We start from the raw sequence: 24,837 nt of genomic DNA, 5'->3' as shown, positions 1-24,837 counted from the left end.
TTTGTTATTAACTTATTATTGTTATCTTTTAATATATATATATATATATATATATATATATATATATATATATATATATATATATATATATATATATATATATATATATATATATATATATATCTGTTAGTGTTGAAAGATTATGCTTATCTACAAATTGTGGAACGATTTGGTTTGTTAAGTTGTTAGATTAATCTCCGGTGTTTATCTTTTAGTGGTGAAAAAGAAAAAAAAAACTTATTTCGATTAAGTTTTGTTTTATTGTGAAAAGAATCTGATTCATTTTTCTGTCTATTATTATTACAATAAAAAAAAAAGAGATTTGTTCCGATTATTATTATACTAGCGGGCCAGGTAGACGCGTTTCGCGTCTGCTTGTGTCTAACTCAAGAAGGGGGGGTTGAATTGTGTTTTAGTATTTTAAAACTTTCTCGAGTTAGCAGCGGATAAAACTAAAGCACAATATAAAAGGTAAGAGGGTAGAGAAGAACACACAGGAATTTATACTGGTTCCTCTCACAAATCGAGAGTAGTCCAGTCCTCTTGCACTTCCAAGAGAGTTTCACTAAAATAATCACCAAGATTACAACCACTTGCTCGAGTTAAACTAACAAGAGACTTCCTACTCAAATGCTCAAGTTACCTAAACAAGAGAATTCGAAAACCGCAAAGGTTTACAAATGAAAGTATAGAAATACACCTAAGACTTAAATAAACACAAGTATGATAAGTTACAAGCGTTTAAAGAACTATCAGAGTATGACAGAACAAGAGCTTCAGAGCTTTAAGTCTTTTGTGCAGAGATTCTTTCAATTCGATTGCGCGCGTAGGATTGTTATATGCAGCAATGCAATTCGTCTTGTATTTATATGCCAAAGAAATTATAGACGCTGCAAATGACCGCTGATGAAGATAAGATTGTCAGCTTGAACTTGTCTTGACATGAATTTGAATAGCAACCAAATCTGAACAAGAGTTTCAACTACTTTGGCTTGATGCAGAGAAGACTTTCCATTCTTAGCTAAGAAGACAGACAAACCACGTTCTTTCCTTAAGACTAGGGATTATGTCAGAAGACTATCCTGAACCACTTGTGAAGTCGCTTTCTTCATTGATAAAAGTGTTGATGCAATGATTCAAACTTCATAACCCAGTCTTCACAAAGATCAAGATCAATCCAGAGGTTTATCATCTTATGACCTATCAACTGTTGAGGCTTCCAACCTCCGAGGCTTACATCTTCTGACGTTGATATCCTATGAGCTTTAAGAACTTATGAATGGTCTTCTTCTAGCATATTTTCAGAACTTATCTTCAAAATAATTCTGCATACTTAATAAATTTTAGTATCTCCAATTGTACATTTAATACCTTGTTATCATCAAAACTTTAATAATCACAAGGGGAACATATAAATCTCAATTTTGTTCCAACATTTATTATAACGAGAAAGAAAAACGATTTGGAGGGATGATTTCAGGTCAAAATTGACCTTAAATCACACCCCTCTTTGACAAACTAAGAAGAAAAAGAAAAGTTGTGACAGGCAGGGTTAAAAGAGTAGAATCTTCTTTTTAATTATGCAGTGCTACGTACTGAGGTATTTGCTACTTGTGTAGGTTAGGTAGAGTGACAAAACGAGATGAGTGAAAATCTGCCACCCTCCTAGGCAAACTACGGGAGATTACTGCAAATCCGCCACCACCTCCAAATCATTAGCGTTATTATTATTAACAATCTTCTCAGCTAAATTGTCCATCGAAGTCTCATCTGCATTAGGAATGGTAACAATAGGAAACTGAATGTTATTATTATTCTCTCCCTCATTAAAAACAAACTACCTCTCATTATTAGTTGTCGGATTATTACTTTTAGTCACACGGATAATAGGAACAACATCATCAACACAAACAATATCTTTGTCATGGTCAATATGGATAGTAGCAAAGATAAGCTATAAATTATAAGATCATTTTACAAAAAATATTATTTTTATTTTATATATAAGACTCTCTATAAAATTTTGAATATATTTATTACTCGTTTTTTAAACATACAATTTGTCTTCAAATATGAAAAATCAACCAAAAATCAAACTTATACACAAAAAGTGATTTAGTAATTAGTAGTAATACTCGCACTTTAAAACAAAATTATTATTACTTTAAATTATTTTTTTAATATCCGTGATTTTTGTATACGTTTAAAATTTCACATTTGACATCACTCAAAAGATTTAAAAGGGAAAACGAACTGCTTGCTTTATGATTGGGAAAATCAAACAAAACAAAACAAAACCCATTTAGTAATTTATCTCCAACAGTTCACCCAACCACTGTACATCATCCTTTTCTCATCTCATCACTCCACATCTTCATGACTTCATTCATCTACCAAATTCAATCTCTGACTTTAGCATAATCAAAACCACTACAAAATCTTCTCTCATATTTATTGCCTCATTTTCCTTTTTCTTATATATACTCCCTATGCTCACTATTAATTTGACTTCCTCAAAACACTCAACCTCATCTCTTCCACATTAAATCACCAAACATTAATATCCTACACATGCATATCTATCATACATCATACTCCATGTAACATCATTCAAACACCATGCATCATAAACCAAATTAACCAATCAATCTTTACTTTCACAGCAAGCCATGTGAAATTTAAGAATATGAATATCCCAATGCATGCATGCAGAGTGCTGTGAATGGATCATTACTCTTAATTTTCTGCACCACGCGTCTTCTCACAATCCAAGAACAACCACCACCGCATTCCAAACTCTTCAACCAACTCAATTAATTCAAATTTTGTCTTCATTCTTTTTTTTTCCCCTTATTATACCAAAGAGTTCATTTTTACTAAATTTGTGAGCTTTTTACAAAAACTGCTATTACACCCAAAAATGGCATCAACAATGAAAATATTAACACTTTTTCTCTTATGCTTCTTCTCTTCTATTCTATCAGTCTTTTGTAATGAAAATCAAATAAGCACTTTGAAAGTGCTTTTAGAAGTGAAATCTTCTTTTGTGAATGACCCTGAAAATGTTCTCATTGATTGGTCACAAAACAACACTGATTATTGTACTTGGAAAGGCATTTCATGTGACTCGGTGAATGTTGTGGTTGGACTCAACTTGTCCTACTCGTCACTCACTGGGTCAATTTCACCATCAATTGGTCTTTTACAAAACCTGCTCCACCTTGATCTTTCTTCTAACCATATTGGGGGTCCCATTCCACCTTCTATTTCTAACCTCACTAAATTAGAATCTTTGCTTCTCTTTTCCAACCAACTCACAAACCACATTCCACACGAGTTAGGCTCGTTACTGAGTCTCCGTGTTTTACGACTCGGTGACAATGAACTCAGTGGCGAAATTCCTTCTTCTTTAGGCAATTTGGTCAACCTTGTCAGCCTTGGTTTAGCTTCATGCAATCTCACCGGTTCAATTCCGAGTCAACTCGGTCAACTCACGATGTTACAGAATTTGATCCTGCAATATAACGAGTTAACAGGTCCGATTCCGGCCGAGTTAGGAAACTGTTCAAGCCTTGTAATCTTCACTGCAGCTGACAACAAACTCAATGGAACAATCCCAACTCAACTGAGTCAACTCATAAACCTCCAAGTTCTCAACTTTGCCAACAACACCTTAACAGGGGAAATTCCGAGTCAACTCGGTCAAATGAATGAACTTAATTATCTCAATTTAATGGAAAACAAACTTGTGGGTCACATTCCTTCATCATTATCTCAATTGGGTAACCTTCAAAATCTTGACTTGTCAATGAACAGATTCAGTGGTGGAATTCCAAAAGAATTTACAAACATGCATCAGTTGAAATACTTAGTTCTTTCTGGTAACCCTTTACATGGAACAATTCCACCAACTTTATGTTCCAATGCAACAAATTTGGAACATTTAATGATATCTACGAGTGAACTTTATGGTGAAATTCCATCTGAATTGAGTCAATGTAAATCATTGAAGCAAATAGTTTTATCAAACAATTCTCTCAATGGAACAATACCACTTGAGATTTATAGTTTGGTGAATTTAACTGATCTTATGCTTCATAACAATAGTTTAATTGGTTCAATTTCACCTAACATAGGTAATTTAACCAACATGCAAACACTTGCATTGTTTCATAATAAGTTACAAGGTGTTTTGCCTAAAGAAATTGGAAGGCTTGGAAAGTTGGAAATTTTGTATCTTTATGATAATCAATTTTCTGGTGAGATACCTTGGGAAATTGGTAATTGTTCAAGATTACAAATGGTTGATTTTTTTGATAACAATTTTGGTGGAAGAATTCCAATTAGTATTGGAAGGTTGAAAGATTTGAATTTTCTTCATCTTAGGCGAAATGAGTTTGTTGGTGAAATTCCATCTACACTTGGGAACTGTCATAAGCTGAATGTTCTTGATTTGGGAGATAATAATCTCTCGGGTGGAATTCCTGCAACATTTGGTTATCTTAAAGATTTGAAGCAGTTTATGCTTTATAATAATTTTCTTGAAGGTGGTATTCCTCGACAAATGGCGAATGTTGCAAACTTGACAAGAGTTAATCTTTCGAAGAATAAGTTGAATGGAAGTTTGGTTCCATTGTGTAGCTCTAGAGAGTTTCTTTCTTTTGATGTTACAGGTAATGAATTTGATGGTGAAATTCCTTCAAATTTGGGAAACTCTTTGTCTCTTGAGAGGTTAAGATTAGGAGGTAACAAATTTTCTGGTGAAATTCCGAGGACATTTGGAAAAATCGCTGATTTGTCATTGTTAGATCTTTCGGGAAATTCGCTCATTGGACCAATACCAGGTGAATTATCTTTGTGTGGTAAACTAACTTCTGTTGATTTAAGCAATAATCTTCTTTTTGGTCATATACCATCATGGCTTGGAAATTTACCTAAGTTAGGAAAACTTAATCTTGCTTATAATCAATTTTCTGGTCCTTTTCCACTGAGATTATTCAAATTACCTATGTTGTTGATTCTTTCCTTGAATAACAATTCTCTTAATGGTAGTTTACCAAATGGTATCGGCGATCTTGAATCGCTTAATGTCCTAAGACTTGACCATAATAATTTTAGTGGACCAATCCCTCATGCAATAGGTAAGTTGAGAAATCTTTATGAGCTGAATCTCTCTAGAAATGTTTTCAGTGGTGACATACCGAATGAGATCGGAAATCTTCAAAATCTTCAGGTTGTTTTAGACCTCAGTTACAATAATCTCTCTGGTCAGGTTCCATTTTCTATTGGTACATTGGCGAAATTGGAAGCACTTGATCTATCCCACAATCAACTCGCCGGTGTAGTTCCTCCAAACATTGGCGAAATGATTAGCTTGGAAAAGTTCAATATCTCTTATAATAGCTTACAAGGTACACTGGATAAGAAGTTTTCTCGCTGGCCATACGATGCGTTTGTAGGTAACCTTCGTCTTTGTGGAGCCTCTCTCGGTAGCTGCCACCGCAGTGGAGCTTCCCGAAATAAGCTATCACGATTAAGTGAGACATCAGTTGTCGTAATCTCTGCCATTTCAACTCTAGCTGCAATTGCACTGCTTATTCTTGCAGTAAAAATCTACTTGAGAAATAAACGAGATTTTCTGAACAAAGACAGCGAATTGGCCTGTGTTTTCTCCTCTTCTTCGTCAAAAGCGCAGAAACGGCCATTGTTCCCTTTAAGTACAGGTGGACGGCGAGAATTCAGGTGGGAAGACATCATGGAAGCTACAAACAATTTGAGTGATGAATTCATAATCGGTTCCGGAGGTTCAGGCACAGTCTACAGAGTTGAATTGCCTACCGGCGAAACCGTAGCTGCCAAGAAAATTTCATTGAAAGATGAATATTTGTTACATAAAAGCTTTCTAAGAGAAGTGAAGACATTAGGGAGAATTAAGCATAGACATTTGGTGAAACTGGTCGGTTGTTGTAGCAATCGAAACAAAGGAAATGGTTGTAACTTACTGATATATGAGTATATGGAAAATGGAAGTGTTTGGGATTGGTTACATGGAAATGCTCTAAAGTTAAAGAAAAACCTTGATTGGGAAACAAGGTTCAAAATTGCTTTAGGGTTAGCTCAAGGAATGGAGTACCTTCATCATGATTGTGTGCCAAAGATCATTCATAGGGACATCAAATCTAGCAACATATTGTTAGATTCTAATATGGATGCACATTTGGGAGATTTTGGATTGGCAAAAGCTATCATTGAGAATCATGATTCTAATACTGAGTCTACTTCTTGCTTTGCAGGATCTTATGGTTACATTGCTCCAGGTATATGTTTTTCGTCTATACAAATATACCATTTTTTGTTTTTAATCCTCCTAAAAAATATGTTTTTGATCTTTGCGAATATACAACTTTATGCTTTTTTTGTCCTTGCTATTTTGTTTTAGTCGGTGCAATATTAATTCCTATATTGAAATTGGTCCATATAATAAACAAAAATTATATACTTTTACGATGACTAAAAGCAAAAAATGGTATGTTTGTAGGGACAATATATTTAAACCAATTGTTTTTGTTCTATTATCATTTGAGTTTAATTTTGATACACCGTTAGTATAAAATGTTTTACGTTTTCAACGAATTACAACCATCTAACGATTACAATTGATTGATAGTATAAAAATCATTACGCTAGTCACCATGCAAAAATGTGTTGAATTTGATTCAAAACTATAAGGTCGGTTATGTTAGATGGCAACCAAATTGGGTGGCCCATGAGTTAGCTCAGGTGGCTCAATCTTATGCTACTCACAATGTTTTTGATTAGTGTCCACCTTGTATTGAAATTATTGTGATGAATTATATTTGATTTTAATTTTTAGCTTAACTATTAATACATGATTCATATTTGCTTATTTTTCAGAATTTGGATATTCTCTAAAGTCAACAGAGAAAAGTGATGTTTACAGCATGGGAATTGTGCTTATGGAACTTGTTAGTGGTAAATTACCAACTGATGCATTATTTAGAGGAGGTATAGACATTGTAAGATGGGTGCAGATGCACATTGACATGAAAGGAACTGAAAAAAATGAAGAACTTATAGATCCTGAGCTTAAACCACTTTTACCTTGTGAAGAATTTGCTGCATTTCAAGTTCTTGAGATAGCTTTACAATGCACAAAAACTTTACCACAAGAGAGGCCATCATCAAGACAAGTTTGTGATCTTCTTCTACATGTGTCCAAGAACAAAAAAGTGGAGTTTAAGAAAATGAATTTGGATTCCTACAACTGAAAATATTTCCAAGTGATTGAAGTTGAAGATTAAGAGTTTTTTTTTGGCTTTTACTATCTTTTATTTTAATTAATATATGCCTCATGTTCTTCATTTCAATTAGTGGTTGTAGTATTTTAATATGCAAGCTTTATTTCAAGATTAATTACTTCAATATGGAAGATTAATGAATGTTAGAAAGTTTACCTAATATTTCATGTTTGCATCCTTTTAACAATTTTGTGTGCAGAAGAGACTTATTAACTCTATTAAAATTTGAGGAATATGTAATATTTCTTGATTTTCTTTTAAGAAATTTCAACATAGATCCATGATAATTGATACTTAAAATATTGAAATATTGTTCATGTAGTTTCCATGCAAAAACCTATTACTTATTCATAGATGATTGTTTGCTCTGTTAATCTGCTATCTATTATTGTTAATAAACAACTATGATTTTATAATTGGTTAAGCTATGTCATGATTATATATTAACATATGAAGCAGACACCTCTAGGATTAGGTGTCGTCCCGCATTTGGCACGCGTCACTGTCCTATATCCGTATGATATTCGTGCAACACGTTTTTGAAAACTCAGATAATTAAGTACTATCTCGAAAAACATTAAATTTGTTATTTGCTTCGACATTCACATCTCAACATATCTACGAGGATTAACAATGTGTCGAAGCATTGATGATCAATGTTAAAGACATTAAATTCAATTTTGATGCACAAATATATATTTTTTGATTTTCAATGTAGATATTTTATAAATAATGTTCATACTTTATTTAATCATAATAAACATGTAACTGTGGCAGTATTTGTCATCTTCATGTGAAGTTTTAGAGAGAATGAGGAAACTCTAATTATCATTACTTTGGGAAAGAAGAGATTACAAGCATATATGCCAAGTTAGAAAAGCTAATTGAGTTGCACACGTGGCATAACAAACTAAAGGAACAAAACTGAAACTTAACTAACTCTAACTATCACTAAGATATGACTTTACTTGTTGAGAAAGAAAGTAACTCATTTGTTCTCTTATGTTGTTAAGAGCATGGAAAGGACCAGGATGAGAAGCCTTCGTGAAGATATCGCCCACTTGAGATGCAGAAGGCACCGACAAGACAACATGCGCATGGGTTTGGTGGAATGTCTACGAGAGGTGTGTTAAGTTGGAGCTTGAGTTGAATTAGGGTATAAGGATCAAAGATATCTAGACTGTCATGAATAACAGAATCAGTGTCATTGAAGGTGAATGTCAGTAATATGTTCTTTAGGGTTTAACAGAAGTAGTGGAAAAGGGAAGCCAAATGACCTAGCCTCAAATGCCATAATGTACTACTACTATTTGTACTGACAGAATGTATATATATACTAGTATCTGACAGAATGTATATATACTAGTATATGAATATACCTGTTGTGGGCTTCAAGTAGTATAATCCATCCAATTTCTTAGCCAAATCAATCTTCCTAATAGTTCCCTTTACCTGTATAATACAAGAATCATTTTCAAAAGACAGAAAACAATTGTTTCCTTTAGCTAGTCTTAACACAAATATCAAATTGACATTGAAATATGGTAAATAACAAACTAATGAATGGAATTGCATATATATATATATATATGATCAGTTGCACCTATGTCTAGAATCTAAGCGTAATTATAATTATTATTTTTAGGTTTGAGATTATGATCATGATCATGATGATTACCTTTTACTCCTGCAAAATAGCAGTGACTAGTTTATCCCTCACAATGTTAGGCTTGCATAGGCCTGAATTGATCAAAGTTCTTCCCACATTGCACACATCTCAATGTTTGAAATTAGAAGAAATTTCTTGATACAAAGTTGCTACATGCACGAACTATGTTAAGTACCTTTCTTTGAGATCGTTCTAAACATTTATCACATTTTCAATGTACACCACAATTTCTGGGTTCATTGAATTGAACAACCATGAGTGAACAAGATTTTTGCATCTTTTCCACTCAATTTTACATTCTATTAATTTCATAAAAATGTCATCAAATTGTTGCTTTATTAAGGGTTTTATTATGGACCCTGTTTTATATGGTATTGGTTTCGGTAGCGGGTAGTGGGTCGGAGCTGCGCGTTTTTCTGAAGGGGTAAGTAAAAGGACGGTTTTACCTTTAATATTTGAAGGGTATTTGTGGAATTTCGTTGAGCTCTAAACCCTAATTCTCTTCTCTCTTCTGTACGACACAAAACCTTCCTCTCTCTCTTTCTCTCTCTCTTCTTCTTGACTCCTATCTTCTCATCACTGGTTTGTCTCTCTTCCTCTCTAACCTGTTGTTATTTTATTTTTTTGACTGTTTCTTCTATCTCTGTTTCTTATATAAGCTACAATAAGCTGTTTATCCAAACAGGCCCTGAGTTGATTCTATTGAATTAAAATATTGGTTTAGGTATGAGATTTGTTTATGGTTGTTTTCCCTGACTATTTGTAAATATTTGTAGTCTATCTCGGTACACATTGTGCTGATGATTCTGTTTTTATTAATATATGTATCTCATTTTGGCTTATTAAAAAAAAAAAATTAGGTTTGTATTTATGTATGTAAATCTGATGCACATTTTTTTACCTCTGATGCATACTTATCTTTTTTAATTTGATTTTTATTTTTTGCTATATGCTTTGTGACCGTCGAATACTGAACATTATTTTCTGTTCTATACCATGTTAGGTATTATTAGGCATGATGGCACAAGATGCTGGTATGTTCACGGTTCACCAAACAATTGGCAGTGTTTTGTGTTGCAAATGTGGGATACGAATGCAACCAAATGCAGCCAATATGTGTGTTAAGTGTTTGCGCTCTGAAGTTGATATTACTGAAGGGTTACTGAAGCGTCTGGTGCTTGTTCATTGCCCCGAGTGTGAAAGTTACTTGCAGCCACCGAGAACTTGGGTCAAACTACAGTTAGAATCAAAGGAGCTGCTGACATTTTGCTTGAAAAAATTGCAGAAGAATATGAATATCAATAAAGTGAAGTTAGTAAATGCTGAATTTATTTGGACGGAGCCCCATTCCAAGAGGGTGAAAGTCAAAGTCAGTGTTCAGAAGGAGGTTTATAACGGCGCAATTCTCGAACAGTCTTACCTAATTGAGTATGTTCAACAGGATCACATGTGTGAATCTTGTTCCAGGGTTGCAGCTAACCCTGATCAGTGGGTTGCTGCTGTGCAACTCAGGCAGCATGTATCTCACAGGCGTACTTTCTTTTATTTGGAGCAGCTAATCTTGAGGCATGGTGCTGCTGCTCGTGCTGTTAGAATCAAACAAATGGATCACGGGATTGACTTCTATTTCTCTAATCGAAGTCATGGTAACAAGTTTGTTGAATTTATAGGGAAAGTAGCTCCTGTAAAGAGTCGCAGTGATAAGCAACTTGTTTCTCATGATTCAAAGAGTAATAACTACAATTATAAATACACATTTTCTGTTGAAATCAGCCCCATTTGCCGTGAGGATTTGATCTGTTTGCCTCCTAAAGCTGCTGCAATTTTGGGAAATATTGGTCCTATTGTGATTTGCACCAAAGTTACTAACAGCATTGCTTTGCTTGATCCACTTACCTTGAAGTTCGGTTTCTTAGATGCTGAGCAGTATTGGAGGACATCCTTTAAGTCTTTACTTACTAGCAGACAGTTAGTGGAATATATAGTGTTAGATATTGAAGCTGTTTCATCTGAGATTACTGTTGGTGGCATGAAATATGTTTTAGCTGATGCTCAAGTGGCTCGTGTGTCCGATTTTGGAAAGAATGACACACAGTTTTCTATCAGAACTCATTTGGGCCATCTTTTAAAGCCTGGTGACCTTGCTCTTGGTTATGACTTGTATGGTGCTAATAGTAATGACATGGAATTGGACAGGTACAAAGGATATATTCCTGAAGTGGTTTTAATAAAGAAGAGTTATGAAGAGAAACGCCAGAAGAGACGTGGGAAGCCTCGGTCATGGAAGCTTAAATCACTTAACATGGAGGTTGATGATAAGATTAAAGTTAATGAAGATAAGAATGATGCAGAATATGAAAATTTCTTAAAAGATCTAGAAGAAAACCCTGAACTGCGGTTCAACATATCATTATACCAAAATAAAGACTATCAGCCATCAGAGGTGGCATCTGTAACTGAGGATGATGGTGAACCAATACCCTCTGTTCCAGATGATGAGTTGCTGGCTGCTGATTTGCTGGCTGCTGAGTTTGACGATCTTGATCTGATCGAGGATGGTGATGGGGAGGATGACATGGCAGAATAAGCAAAAGTCACTTCTATCCTGAAATAGAAATTTATATGTTGAATCTCAGTTTTGTTGATGTCTTCATGGGTACTCCTTTTTTGTTTGTGTTGTTTTAATTTTCAATCTGTTTTTATTTGCTGCATGAATGACAGAATGGTTGTTTTTCAGATATTGTAACAATTCATATAATTATTTTATTGTGTTAGCTGTTAACTCTTACCAATCTGGAATCAGTGAAACACTACTTACTTGGCCTGGTTTTTTCTGTTTCTAACTTGTTTTGCAGTATTTTAGTTTTGAATAATTTATTCTTTTGTTTTTAAAATTAAAGACAAAAAAGCCCATGTTTCTCATGGAATGGACTGGAGGAATACCTTAATAATGCTTAGCCTGAAGGTTAATCAATTAATCTTTGTGCAACCATTTTTGGCATGCAGTTTATAATTCAATTTGTGCTGTCTGCATCTTTGTCACGTCTATAATTCAGTTTGTATAATTTTCATTACATGGCAAAAAAACAGATAGATAGTACTAATATGCAGAGAAAATAGATAAAACCAAATTTCGTTTGTTTTAATAAAAAAATGGTGATGCATCAATTGTGTTGAAGTTAATGTATGACTTCTCTTGATACACCAATAATCTGTCTTTAATCCTCTGTTTAGGAACAGTCCAATCATCATCTAGCTTTTTCAAAATTATCATAGTCTATTTCAGCTTGCATAGCATCAACCTGTCTAGGATCTCTGATGGCTAAGGAGTATGATGTAGATTCAGTATCACTAGTAAGTTATAAACCATATGTGAGATGTGATTGTGAAGGTGAGAGATTGGTGTGTAGTTGATGTAAGATGTTATAGGATAAGGTGAAGATGTGGTTGAATGACAGACATAGTCATTATTCAAATAACTTGGTTTGTGTTTGGGTTTGGTGGAATGGCTACGAGAGGTGTGTTGAGTTGTAGCTTGATTTGAAGATAATAGAATCACTGTCATTGAAGCACTCATCAAGGTGAATGTCAGTAATACGTTCTTTGGGGTTTAATAGCCGCGGCTTAGGAGGAATTGTATAATTTGAGGACTTGGGAAAAATCAAGTTCTGTACATTTCTGGTGCACATTTCTGGAGATAGATATGCTTCTAGAGTGCAAATCAAGTATGACAAAATCTTTCATTCCTTGCTTATAACCAAGAAAAATACCTTTGTTGGCGCTCTTGGATCAATCTTGTGTCTATTAACGGTCAAAGTAGATGCATAGCACATTAAGATCATGTTTAATGCCATATAAAACTTCAACAGAAGATTTGTCTGCAAGTAACTTGGTGGGAGTCCTATTCCTATTAATGAGAAATATTGCATGTTGAACTGCATATGACCAGTAAAATTTAGGAAGATTAGATTGAAACATCAGAGCCCTGCTGATGTTTAAAATGTGTTGATGCCTCCTCTCAACTTCTTAGCAAAATCAATCTTCCTCATAGTTCTTTTTGCCTGTATAATGCAGGAATCATTTTCAAAAGATAGAACACAATTGTTTCCTTTAGCTAGTCTTGACACATCAAATTGACATTGAAATATGGTAAATAACAATACTCTTTTCATAATCAACTCATCATGTAACTTGACTTTACCAATTATATGTATGTTCTTAAATACAATTACCATTTGGCAGACCAACAGAAATAGGAGGAACTACTTCATTATATGGAACAAACCAATTATATGTATGTGCTTAAATACAATTACCATGAAACAAACCAATGAATGGAATTGCATATATGACCAGTTGCACCTATGTCTAGAATCCAACTGCAATTATCATTATTATTTTTAGGCTTGAGATTATGATCATGATGATTACCTGCTATTCCTGCAAAATAGCAGTGACTGGTTTCTCCCTTCATCATGTTAGTTGAATGCTTCGTGCCATCCATAGTGTTCCTTTTGAGTAAGGCCAATAAAAATAGTATAGCCACTAGACTATTTGATAGGAAAAAAACAATATCATAAAAATAAAGAGGAGTGCTAGCAACACACTCTTTAATAAACACACTCTAACACACTCTCTTCTATTGGTTAAAATTTATATGGGTCCCATAAAAGTTATATGGATCCACATTTTTTTATGGGACCCTTTATGGGACCTATGTGAATTTCAACCAATAAAAAAGAGTGTGTTAGAGTGTGTTTGTTAAAACAATAGCCTAAACATGGACTTGAATTAAGTGCAATCATCATCTCAAAAATGCACGTAGTTAGTAAGATTAAGATCATTCGATCAAAATCAATAAATTCAAATTTAAAAGTTGAAATTAAATCAAAACTAAATGAAATTTAAAAGGTAGTAGGATTTTTTTTTTTGCTTATAAAAAAAAAAAGTAGTAGGTTTTTTTTTTTTTTATCTGGCCCTTAAATAGGGTGGATTGTTTTTGTGATCAAACTCAAAACATCAACTAATCTAGTGGGATCGACCCATTTTTTCATGAGTTCTTCATTTTCCGCCCCAAAAATGACCAAAATAACCCCTCACTATCTATGTATCAAACTCAATTCGCACAAGCAATTTTTTTACTCAACCCTAACGTTTGCACCTTTCACGCATCTATGAATGAAAATATTATCAAAAAATAGAGTTCACTACTTAAAGTGCGAACTCAAACACAGTTCGCTACTTAGAGTGTGAACTCAGTTTGCACTTTAACTAGTGAACCTTATAAAAATTTGCCCACGACCCAAGACCATATTTTTGGCCACTGGAGCGTTGTGACAGTATCGACCAATCACACACACACACACACAAACCGTAGAATTCTATAAATCGAAACCTCTTTTTCATTTTTTAATCACTCGTTCATACAATGTTTCATTCAAAATATTTTCTTGGGGGTTAAGGAAGGGTTCGCACTTTAACTTGCGAACGGTGTTTCATTCATGAAACAATGAGATGAGGAAATGGTGAATAGGACAAAAAAATATTGATTTTTATAATGTTCGCTTCACTACTTATGCAGCGAAATGTTTTTTTAAAAAAAAATAAAAATTTGTTATTTTACACATTCGTTACTTAAACTGCAAATGGAATAAAATTGAAAGTTCAAAAAAACACTGAAGAAGCTCGGGGCACGAAAACAAATACTCCCTCCGATCCTTTTTATAAGGAACGCTTTGAGAAAAAAATTTGGTCATTTTTATAAGAAACTTTGACAAATTTTCAAATGTTTTAAATATTTAATTTTACTTATGCCCTTATTATATGAGAGAAAATATTAAAAATAAGTAAGTTGATTGAATTAAGAATAATTAAATAAGAGTATACATGAAATAAATTTAAATTTATAAGAGTATTAAATAAAAATAACTATGTAAAATGCGCTTCTTTGATCTGTGTAATTTTTTAAAAATGTTCCTTAACGAAAAGTACTTGTTTTTCACTTCTAAATATGGCCGTTAAACGCATCAAAATTCAAAATGTAACACTTCTTTTATTGTTGACAAAACTATAAATGTTTGATTTGAAAGAAAATTTGCTGAATGCATGTGATTAGTTAGTGTTGTTTTTCCTTTTCGGTAACCACGTGATAACGGTTATTAATGATCAACGAATATATAATTATAATGTTGTTTAATCTATAAAAGCTGCCATAAATGATGTAGCTTGTGGCACACTCCACACACTAAAGCTAACAATTTAAAAGGGAAAACATAATCGTCTAACGGTTCTTAAAACATGAGTAAACTGAGTTTACTCAAGAACAGTTGGTGGAAATGGATTCAAAGGAGTTTATTTTTTTATCTTTTAGTCAATGGATTCAAAGGAGTTAAAACACGAGTTTAGTTTTGTCCAAAAAACAAAAAAATGAGTTTAGTTTTTATTTTACTTTTTATAGTGAAAATGCAGAGCCATTTCATTCATCATGATAATATTATCGATATTGTCAAAAAAAAAAATATTATCGATACAATTGAATATATCACAAAAATTATGAAAATTAAGAAAAAATGTGTTAATTTATATACATTGAACTCATTTGGGTTGATCTAGTGGTGTTGGTTTGGATCTTTAGAGTATACTTCTCTCAAATTTTGGCGGGTTAATCTATACAGAGCAAAAAACTCTGACTTTAAATGGGTCCCGTAAGTGGACGACGTAATTGATCCCCTTGAATTAGTCGATTCTAAGATCGGATACTGAGTTTTAAAAAAATTATATACTTTGATTTTTCAAAAAAAAAAATGTTTTACATGTATTTTTTTTTTTTTGACGTAATGTTTTACATGTATATCTAGTGGTATATTATTACGTTATTAGGTTAAAATATTTTATGGTTAATATAAATATCTCAAGTTTTGTTTTTTATCTCTAGAATTATATACATTCCTTAAATCTTTTGTCATGACTTTTAGTCCTCACTTTTAACTCAACTCATGTATATTCTTTAAAATTTTGAATTATATGATAGAATTTTTTTTACAAGGGATTAATTAATGTGAATTTTTAAGTTCTTGATGTTTATAAAATTCATATTTAATTAGTCTAATGTTAAAAAATTCAAAATTTTTGTGATACAAATTTTTATAATATTAAAACATGAATACAAAATTGCAAATTTATTCAAAAATATGAAAATTACATATAAATTGACTTAAAAATAGAGACTAAAAGTCATTATATTTGAAACATATAAAATAGTAAAAAATAAGACTAAATTAAATAAAAAAGTAGTAATATAAAAATAAAAATCGAAAAATAATAGCTCAACTGGTTAAGCTAGTTGAGCTAAGGGTTAAGGAGTTAGAGGTTCATGGTTCAAGTCTTGACAAAGAGAAAAATTAACATAACATTGTACTTCATCTGTCCCAAAATAAATGATCTATTTGACCACCTTTACATTTGCCAATGCATAACTTTGATATTTAATATTTTCAATTTTTGATTATTAAAAATTATAAAAATTGTATATTTTGAAAATACTCATCGAGACAAATCAAACAACATATCATATGTTAATATTTGCATGTATATATTAGTAGAAAAATATAGTCAAACTAGATTATGTCATTTATTTTAGGACGGGGGGAGTAATATACTAACAATTTGCTTATAAAAAAAATGGCTTAATTACATTTTTGGTCCCTTATCTTTATTTTAAGTTTCAGGTTAATCCCTTATCTTTTAAAAGTTTCATGTTGGTCCCTCCCGTCAAATTTTTCACTATTACCGTTAATTTTGGACACGTGGCAAACAGAAACCACACTTGAAAAGATGACACGTGTCCAAATTTAACGGTAATAGTGAAAAATTTGACGAAATGGATCAACTTGAAACCAGTAGAAAAGATAAGGGAACAACTTGAAACTTTTAAAAGATAAATGACCAACTTGAAACCTATAATAAAGATAAGGGATCAAAAGTGCAATTAAGCCTAAAAAAAAAATCAAACTAATAAAAATATAAATAATACACCTTCTGGTCCTATGTATAAGAAACATTTCACTTTTTAGATTCATTGTAGAATGAATGTATTTAGACTATATTAATGTCTAGATACATCAATTTCACAATGAATCTAAAAAGTCAACTTTTTCTTATATATAGGACCGGATGGAGTATATCCAACCCAATCCTTCGGGTTTCACAAGTGGATTAGCTTCATACTATTTTTTATTTATTTATTTTATCGGATTTCGATTGTAATTTGAACTGGTTTGAATTTTTTTGTTAGATAGTTTGGAAGCTAGAAAATCATCTTTTAAGGTAAATAAGTGAATGTATCAAGTTCGAACCTTGCTCTGCATATTACATGCAAACCAATTTGAATTTAAACACCCATATTTATTTATTTTTAGTCCAAATACATTCATTGAAATCCGTATTTTTCTTTTTTCCCATTTTCTTTCTCTCAAACCAATGGGGAGGGAAATGGAGGAAAGGGAAGGAAAGATATTTTAAATAGATAAGTAGAGTGATCGAGATTCGAACTCAACTTCTATGTATAAAATTTGATATCTCAATCTACTAAGCTAAACTGATCAACACTCATATTCATGATGCATATAGCTAAAGGAAAAACAAATTAGGCCTTGTATTTTTTTTGGTGGTGAAAATGGTAACGCCATCCCTCATCAACAAATTAATGCAAATAATAAAGTAGAAAGTGATCCATAACACAGATATTTAAGTGAATATTAAGGTACACACAAACACGCTCTCTTTTGATGCAGTAATTTCTCTTTTCCTTTATTATTACTTAACAACCCCACAATCTCAACGGCTCAAAACATAACGTCTCCAAAACTATCTCTCATCATAATACACAATTACATAATACACATACATCTTGCACCGTTCTTAGAACCTCACACCTTTGTTTTCATTCTTTTTTTCCATTCTCCAAATCAAACGCTTGTTCCATTTTTAGCCACACTACATTTTCTCTCATTTCCAACTTTAGATAAAACCAAAAAAATAAGAAAGAAAAAACAACAAACAACGTTGAAAAAAAACAAAAACATAAAAAAGAAACTACCTTATTTTTGTGTGTGATTCATTGTTCGTATCTGTTACGTTATTAGCTCTAATTATAGACAAAGAAAACGAGAATGAGGTAATGTTGATTTGTTTAGCATTTACTATAATCTTTAAACATGTCCTCTTTTTTTCCCTGTAATAACGATTCTTTTGTTTTTTCGTTTTTTGTTTCTCCTCCTCTGTTTCACATTGCTCTGTTTGTTTCCTCTGTTTTTTGAGTGTTTTTGAAGAAGAGAAAATCATGTATATGATGATAATGAATTTCGTGAGATTTCAATGTTTTATATATCTTTATCCCTTTATATGAAAAGGGTTGTTTTGATTTCAGGTTAAAGAAAACCGAAGTTACTAAACCCTCTTGAAAGTTTGAAGAGAAAACAGAGAAACAAAGAAAAAAAAGTGAAAATATGGCAAGTTCTGGTGTTGAAATTGCTTCTTCTGCACCGTTTGGTTGTGTTTTAAGGGACCGTAATCATCGTGATGTATGCAGAGAAAGTAGCAAAGTTAAGGCTACACATGTTGCTTTTCAGAGAAACATTAAGAATTTTGTCATGGATCATTTTAACACGAGCTTTTCCATGGCTGATTCTTCAACAACAAATGAAAACAACATCAATAGCAGCAGAAACAACAGCAACAACAACAATAACAACAATGAAAGTCAAATGAATAACAACAATCTTGCAAAGATTCGTTTGACAAGAAACAATCACAACTATGATGTCAATAACAACAATAATAAGGGTGATAAAGATGAATCACCTTTGGCTTCATTGATTAGCGCGAAAAATTCGCGCCTTCTTGATCGATGGGCTGCGAAACAAGCTCGTGAGATGGTTTCAACATTGCAGAATGAAGCTGAGTTGTTGTCTATTGATAACAACATTCCTGTATCTTCGGAGACATCGAGTATTATCTCGGACGAATGCTCTTCGGACATATCGAACCTTGGTGCATCTTCCCTTGTTCAGCTATGGGAAAAGAGGCTTAACAATTCAAGTGGATCAAAACCAAGCACTCCAATGGAGAAAACAAGTCCAAATGATGGTACAACAAATGCTACTTGCAACAATGAGAATGTGTATGTTGTTGAAGAACAAAGAGGGTTGGAATTAGGAGAGTGTTTTGAAGGACAAGAATCATTTTCAATTTCTTCGTTCCCTGATTGGGAATCGGATAAGACAGGTGATCAAAGTAGGTCTTGTTCAAGAGATCAAAGTAGGTGGTGTTCAGCGGAGAGTGATAGAGTCAGTGTTGCTGATATCATCAAGAAACTCACTGCTACTAGTCAAATGCAGAGTCCACCTCCATATTTTGCCGATGAAAATGACCATGAAGTGGGTGGTAGTAGCACTACGGCAAGCTCTCCTTGTAGAGATTTTGTGCCAGAACTTCCAGATCAAAGAGCTTTTCCTCAGGTAACTTGTTTACCAAGAATTAGAGGGCGCCAAGCATTTAAAGATTTACTTATGCAGTTGGAGAATGATAGGCATAGGGAGCTTAAGAACCTGGCTGAGCGTGGAACGGTCTCCAAGTTCGCCCAAAGAGGACGCATTCAGGTAAAAATAAAAGGGATTCTTATTTTTCTTATGCACCTTTTTTTGTAATGTTAGTGCTTGTGTCGAAGGTTCTAAATTTGTGATCGTTTCGTGATTCTTTATATTGCAGAGAATTGTGATCGAATATAACTAATATGGTCTCAATTGTTGTGGCAACATAAAAAATTCTGTTGTCATGGCCTGAATAACGGGCATGAACCTTTTTTTCTAAAACCTCGCTTGTGTGCGGTTTCTTTAACTCATTTTGTGTTATCTTGTGCATGAATGCAGGCAGTACTTCGACTTAGATTATTACAACGTGGCGTAGCAGCCAATAATCTATTACAGAAATCAACATCATCTGAAGTAAACAGACAAGTACAACCACATGGATCTGCAATTATGCAACTAAGGTTTGTTAATTTCTATACAAATTTCTTATTTCTGTCATGGTTGATAGAATACCTTGTTGGACAAGTTTTGTTATAGACAGAGAGATGTCTAATTGTTCACAGTCTTACATTTGTCAACTTATCTGGTATTAGTTTCAATAACATGAACACAGAAGCATTCATCGTAAATTCAAAATTAATTACGGGCATTGAATCTCTTACATCTTTATAAAAGCAGGGAAAAATTTAGCACTGTCGTTGAACAAAAAAGCACAGTCAAGACAGAAGTAGCTAACACACGAAGTCCTCGTAAGGAGGCAGTGAACACCATCACACAATTGGAAAACTCTTCCGTTGCTGCTCAAATCAGCAAAGACACAAGCAGCCAGGTTCCTCATGGTACTGCCAGTCAATCCTTTGAATCGACACAAAAGTCGGTGTCTCAAACTAGAGAAGAAGATGGTCCAAGTTCAAATGTCATGTCTCAAGAAACATGTTTTAAAGCTCAGCATGATTACTTCAAGGAAACTGCTGAACCAACTACTTCAATGACTGATTCAAATGCTAATGAGAAAGCTGTAGAGGAAAATAACCAGCAATGTGATGAAACCAGTTATGATTGTGCATTAGAAGAGGAAGGAAGTAACCATAATTATGCTGAAAGCAGTTATGAAGAGATAGTGGAAGAGATTTATGATGAAAATCATCATGACTGGATCAGTGAAATTTCTCGACCGAGGAGCTTTTGGGAAGAGAAAAGGCAAGCATGGTATAGAGAAATCCTTGACAATGGTTCTCGAAATAAGGATATTCAAGTGCTTCTTCAAAGGTATAAAATACTTGCAATTTTTTTCACTCTTTTCCTTTGTATATGTATAAGTGCTTCTTCAAATGATTTTATATATACTTTTAACATTGATCCTAATATAAGTAAATTATGTTTACAGAAGAACAGTGTCAACTTTCCTTTCTAGCGACTTCCGCGAAAAAATGGATAGAATGTTGCAATCTCATAAAGGAACACAAACACATATAGTGAATACTTATGATGATGACGAAGACAATGAAGGGTTGATGGCATTTTTCCTAGAACGCCTGCATTCTGCAAGAACTTCTCAAGAAAATGGAATAGAGAGAATGGTAGACGAAGAAAAGGATAGGGTAAATGAGGAAGACAAAGACGAAGAAGAGGAGGATGATAACGAGGAGGAGGACGACGAGGAAGATGATGATGATGATGATGATGAGGAGGAGGAGGAGCGTGAAGAGGAGCAGGGGGGGAAGAGTTTGGCAAGTAGTTTGTATCATGAAGTTGGAGACTATTCTAATCAATCCTCACCATGGAGTTATAGAGACAATGAAGCTGGTGATGATTTTGATAGAGTTGCTTCTACATCTTCACTACCTTATCAATCTCCGTCTTTCTATCACGATAGTCGGCGAAACTCCCCATCTACAAATCAACATTCAATTGTGAGTTTATCAATCAAATGTTACCTTAAATATGTTTAGCGCATGATTATTTTATATCTTTTGTTAATTACAAAATGCTTGTGCTTACAGGAAATGGATATCATATATGATATGAGAGGCCATATGGAGCAACTTCATCAAGAGATGACTGAACTAAGGAAATCAATAAAGAGTTGCTTGGATATGCAGATGCAGATGCAGTTACAACAATCCAATAACCAAAGGGTGCAAACAGGTTTTTATTTATTACTATATACTTTAACTGTGTCAATAAGATATTCATACTGCAAAATTGTCAATGCATCATTAGGAATTTCAGGTTCTTCATTAAGTTAATGAAATTCCAAAACAAAGAAGATATAATTAACTAGTTATTGCAGACTAGCTATGTGTTTTAAAAATCAAATCGGAGATCGAACCACCTAGACCTCTAGGTCATGGTTCGACTATTTAAATCAATACCGAACCATAGACTGTGTCAGTTCAAGTTTCTACCAGTTGAACTATTTGATTAAGTTTTGTTTTTAAGATATTGACTTAAATTTCTTGATTACAAAAATAAGCTTCTTACTCTGTAGTGCATGACAAATTAAATTTCTAACATGAATACTATGCTAGTTGAAATTCAATCAATCTGCAAGCTCAGAAAAGAAGAATTTTGCTTCACCCAAAAGGAAAATCAAATAAAATTTTCTCATACAAGTTTTCTCCATAGGTCACAAATGCATCTACAAATTTACTTTTCACTTTCTCAACAATCCTTTACTATTTCAACAAACTTCTCTGTGATAAAGCTGAATATGTGTCTAGTAGATTAAGCTCTCTGATATATTTATGCTTGTTGTCCTTTTTTGCATCCTCTTAATACCTCATGAAATGTATTGAATATATAACACTTTTACAGTTGAAAAAGAAGAAAAGAAGTCACATAACAAGGCTGGTAAGAAAGGAAACTGCTGCATTTGCTATAAGATGAAAGTTGACTCAGTCCTATACAGGTATATATCTGCTTCTAAAAGAACTTAATATTAAATTATTTATTTCCAATCTTCAGAACAAAGTAGCATTCATGTTGTCAACAACATTTTTTGCAGGTGCGGACACATGTGTGCATGTCTGAAATGTGCAAATGAGTTACAATGGAACAGTGGAAAATGTCCAATATGTAAAGCTAAAATAGACGATGTTGTTCGAGTTTATGCCGATGCTTAGACTGTCTCGGTTGGAAGATTATCTTACTTTAGAGGATCAAATCCTTAGTCGTAAAACTTAGTGAACTGCTAATAGAATCTAACATCATACTTGATATTCTCCTTTTCACATATACTTTTCAAGTATATGATTTTTTTAGGAGAATGTCAGTTGATAAAATCATTGTACATTTATAGTTTTAATCTAACCTTTTCTTTCTGCTAATGTATATGTGTTGTGTTCAGTACTACAACTTAAAGTCAAATTTTCATGTCACAATGATTTGAAAAACTACAAGAAAATCAAACTAGGATTAGAAACTACACACGATTCTAGAAGTATACTTTCAGTAGCTAACGCGGTTCTCTACTTAAGTAGAGAGCATTGTAAAATTCTAAAAAGTTTATGTATATGAGGTGTCAGCTAGTTAAGTAATGAATTGCTCGCTACTTAACTCAGAGGGCGCGCAAATAAGCTCTCCTAGATATGTACTTCCAAAGTGATTTTCAGTGGAAAAAGATTGGGCTTTTTTTTCTCTTGAAGGAGAGAACAGTAGAATCTTAGAATGGATTTGAATCCATCCATCTTTCTTTAATGCTTTAATTACAAGCAAGAAAACTCTGCAGCATATAGACTTGCAGAAGAGGATACGATTGCCCAAAAATGTACACCATAAATAAGAAAAAAGCAAACAATCAATGACAATAAAAGAGGATGCTGCAATAGTAGAGTACATAACTTACCAAGTGCAAACTAGCTTTGGGTGAGAATGTACTATTCAGTTGTACGTAAGTCTTTTATTGTCAATGAATGGCTGCTCCTATTGACTATTGTCCATCAAACGGTCCAAGAAAGAAATTCAAACTCCATAAAATAGTTTAACTTATACAATACTTGAATTGGTTGCAATTATTGCAGTTGTAACCAACACAGCAAATTCACAGCTAGCAGGTTCCATAATGTGAGTCACCTATGTGAGCTGGTTTGTAAACACATTCTTCACGTTTGCTGGTTTTGATTTGATTGTTTTCCAAAAGTTATTGTACGTTTTAAGTGCATATTCATGCACATTATACATGTAATTGTCCTTAAATTTAAGTTGTTTTAGCTCCATTATTAAGAGTTAAGCTGGGAAAGGAGCAAAATCCCTCCGAATAGCCAATTTAGCAACCTCCCCAAAATGGAGGGATTTGGAGAGCAAATAATAATATTCTTTCCACATTTGGACTTAACTTAAATTCCTTTTTATATAATTAATGTAATCTTACATACTACAGAAATGTGATTTTATATTTTTTTTTCCATTAAAATCTCTCTCAGCCCTCTTCGAACCAACCACAAAATTTTAAAATTTCTCTCCTTCCCTCTCTTCGTTGAACTAAATAGACCCTTAAACATGACTGTACTATATCTCTAGAGTTTCTTAAAAGGTAGTCATGTAAGTTTGGTCAATTTAACTATCTTTTTCTCTTGCTGAGAACATCACCCTACCATAAAAATGACATTGCCAACTCCAGCTGGTACCCGGCTTGGTATATCAAACAAACAAAAGGTTGTCTCACTGATATTATTATAATAACTACTGTATATAATAATGCCAGTTATTTCATAATATTCAGCAATCGGCAATTAGTTATTATCAATCACAATCATGTTCTTGTAAGCATTCAATGAACAATGCTCAACACAACTTCTTTGTTTTATAATAGCAGAACATCATTCAATTTCAAGAGTTATAGATATTTTGCAGTAGCAGAACATCAATATTCAATATCAAGACAACAGTTTCCTTGGTTTGCAGTAGCAGAAACAAACAAACAAACAAACAAAAAGCAAAACCTACTTTTAAAGAGAGAAGACATGACTAGAGGCAAGAGTTGCAACTAGGTCTCACAGCAATGACATCAAATCATTCAATTATTGAAAGGAATAATTGCAAAACCTTTCATTTTAAGCTTTCTATCTTACCCTTCTTCTATTTCTCTCCTAAATTATGTAATGTAATGGGTGGAAACCAACCTACATACAATTAAATGATCCACCCAATAATATTGGCAACATAAATACTCCAAAGTCCAAAGAGAAATAGTCAAAGAAGCTCACAGAAGCTTTCAAGTTGCACGTATGGTGATCCCAACTGTCTAAATCAGTTTCAA

At 33.2% G+C, this 24,837-nt stretch overlaps 3 protein-coding genes and 1 long non-coding RNA gene across 7 annotated transcripts; 3 read left to right on the top strand and 1 right to left on the bottom strand.

The window, feature by feature from the left end:
• Nucleotides 1-2,266: 2,266 nt before the first annotated feature.
• Nucleotides 2,267-7,672, top strand: LOC123887437 (LRR receptor-like serine/threonine-protein kinase GSO1). The gene is made up of 2 exons (XM_045936753.1): nucleotides 2,267-6,317; nucleotides 6,916-7,672. The coding sequence occupies exons 1-2, from the start codon at nucleotides 2,921-2,923 to the stop codon at nucleotides 7,287-7,289; spliced, it is 3,771 nt and encodes a 1,256-aa protein (XP_045792709.1). The 5' UTR covers nucleotides 2,267-2,920; the 3' UTR covers nucleotides 7,290-7,672.
• A 787-nt stretch (nucleotides 7,673-8,459) lies between these two features.
• On the bottom strand, nucleotides 8,460-9,212 carry LOC123887436. The gene is made up of 3 exons (XR_006801490.1): nucleotides 8,998-9,212; nucleotides 8,699-8,771; nucleotides 8,460-8,499 (listed from the first exon to the last, which is right to left on the bottom strand). It is a non-coding gene; the product is annotated as an uncharacterized LOC123887436 (long non-coding RNA).
• A 256-nt stretch (nucleotides 9,213-9,468) lies between these two features.
• Nucleotides 9,469-11,831, top strand: LOC123885650 (60S ribosomal export protein NMD3-like). The gene is made up of 2 exons (XM_045934951.1): nucleotides 9,469-9,570; nucleotides 9,992-11,831. The coding sequence occupies exon 2, from the start codon at nucleotides 10,004-10,006 to the stop codon at nucleotides 11,573-11,575; it is 1,572 nt and encodes a 523-aa protein (XP_045790907.1). The 5' UTR covers nucleotides 9,469-9,570; nucleotides 9,992-10,003; the 3' UTR covers nucleotides 11,576-11,831.
• A 6,084-nt stretch (nucleotides 11,832-17,915) lies between these two features.
• On the top strand, nucleotides 17,916-22,972 carry LOC123885603 (putative uncharacterized protein DDB_G0292292). Of its 4 annotated transcripts, none has more exons than XM_045934888.1 (8): nucleotides 17,916-18,163; nucleotides 18,416-19,646; nucleotides 19,917-20,038; nucleotides 20,256-20,846; nucleotides 20,965-21,490; nucleotides 21,581-21,725; nucleotides 22,395-22,488; nucleotides 22,585-22,972. In XM_045934888.1, the coding sequence occupies exons 2-8, from the start codon at nucleotides 18,495-18,497 to the stop codon at nucleotides 22,700-22,702; spliced, it is 2,748 nt and encodes a 915-aa protein (XP_045790844.1). In that variant the 5' UTR covers nucleotides 17,916-18,163; nucleotides 18,416-18,494; the 3' UTR covers nucleotides 22,703-22,972. The 4 variants fall into 4 exon arrangements, with proteins under 4 accessions (XP_045790844.1, XP_045790842.1, XP_045790846.1 ...); XM_045934886.1 differs by having other exon boundaries at nucleotides 18,399-19,646; nucleotides 22,585-22,945; XM_045934890.1 differs by having other exon boundaries at nucleotides 21,581-21,715; nucleotides 22,585-22,723.
• Nucleotides 22,973-24,837: the final 1,865 nt, after the last annotated feature.

Source organism: Trifolium pratense, linkage group LG5 (genome assembly GCF_020283565.1).
Source record: "Trifolium pratense cultivar HEN17-A07 linkage group LG5, ARS_RC_1.1, whole genome shotgun sequence".
Lineage (NCBI taxonomy): Eukaryota > Viridiplantae > Streptophyta > Magnoliopsida > Fabales > Fabaceae > Trifolium > Trifolium pratense.
This window is presented reverse-complemented; position numbering and strand designations above follow the sequence as displayed.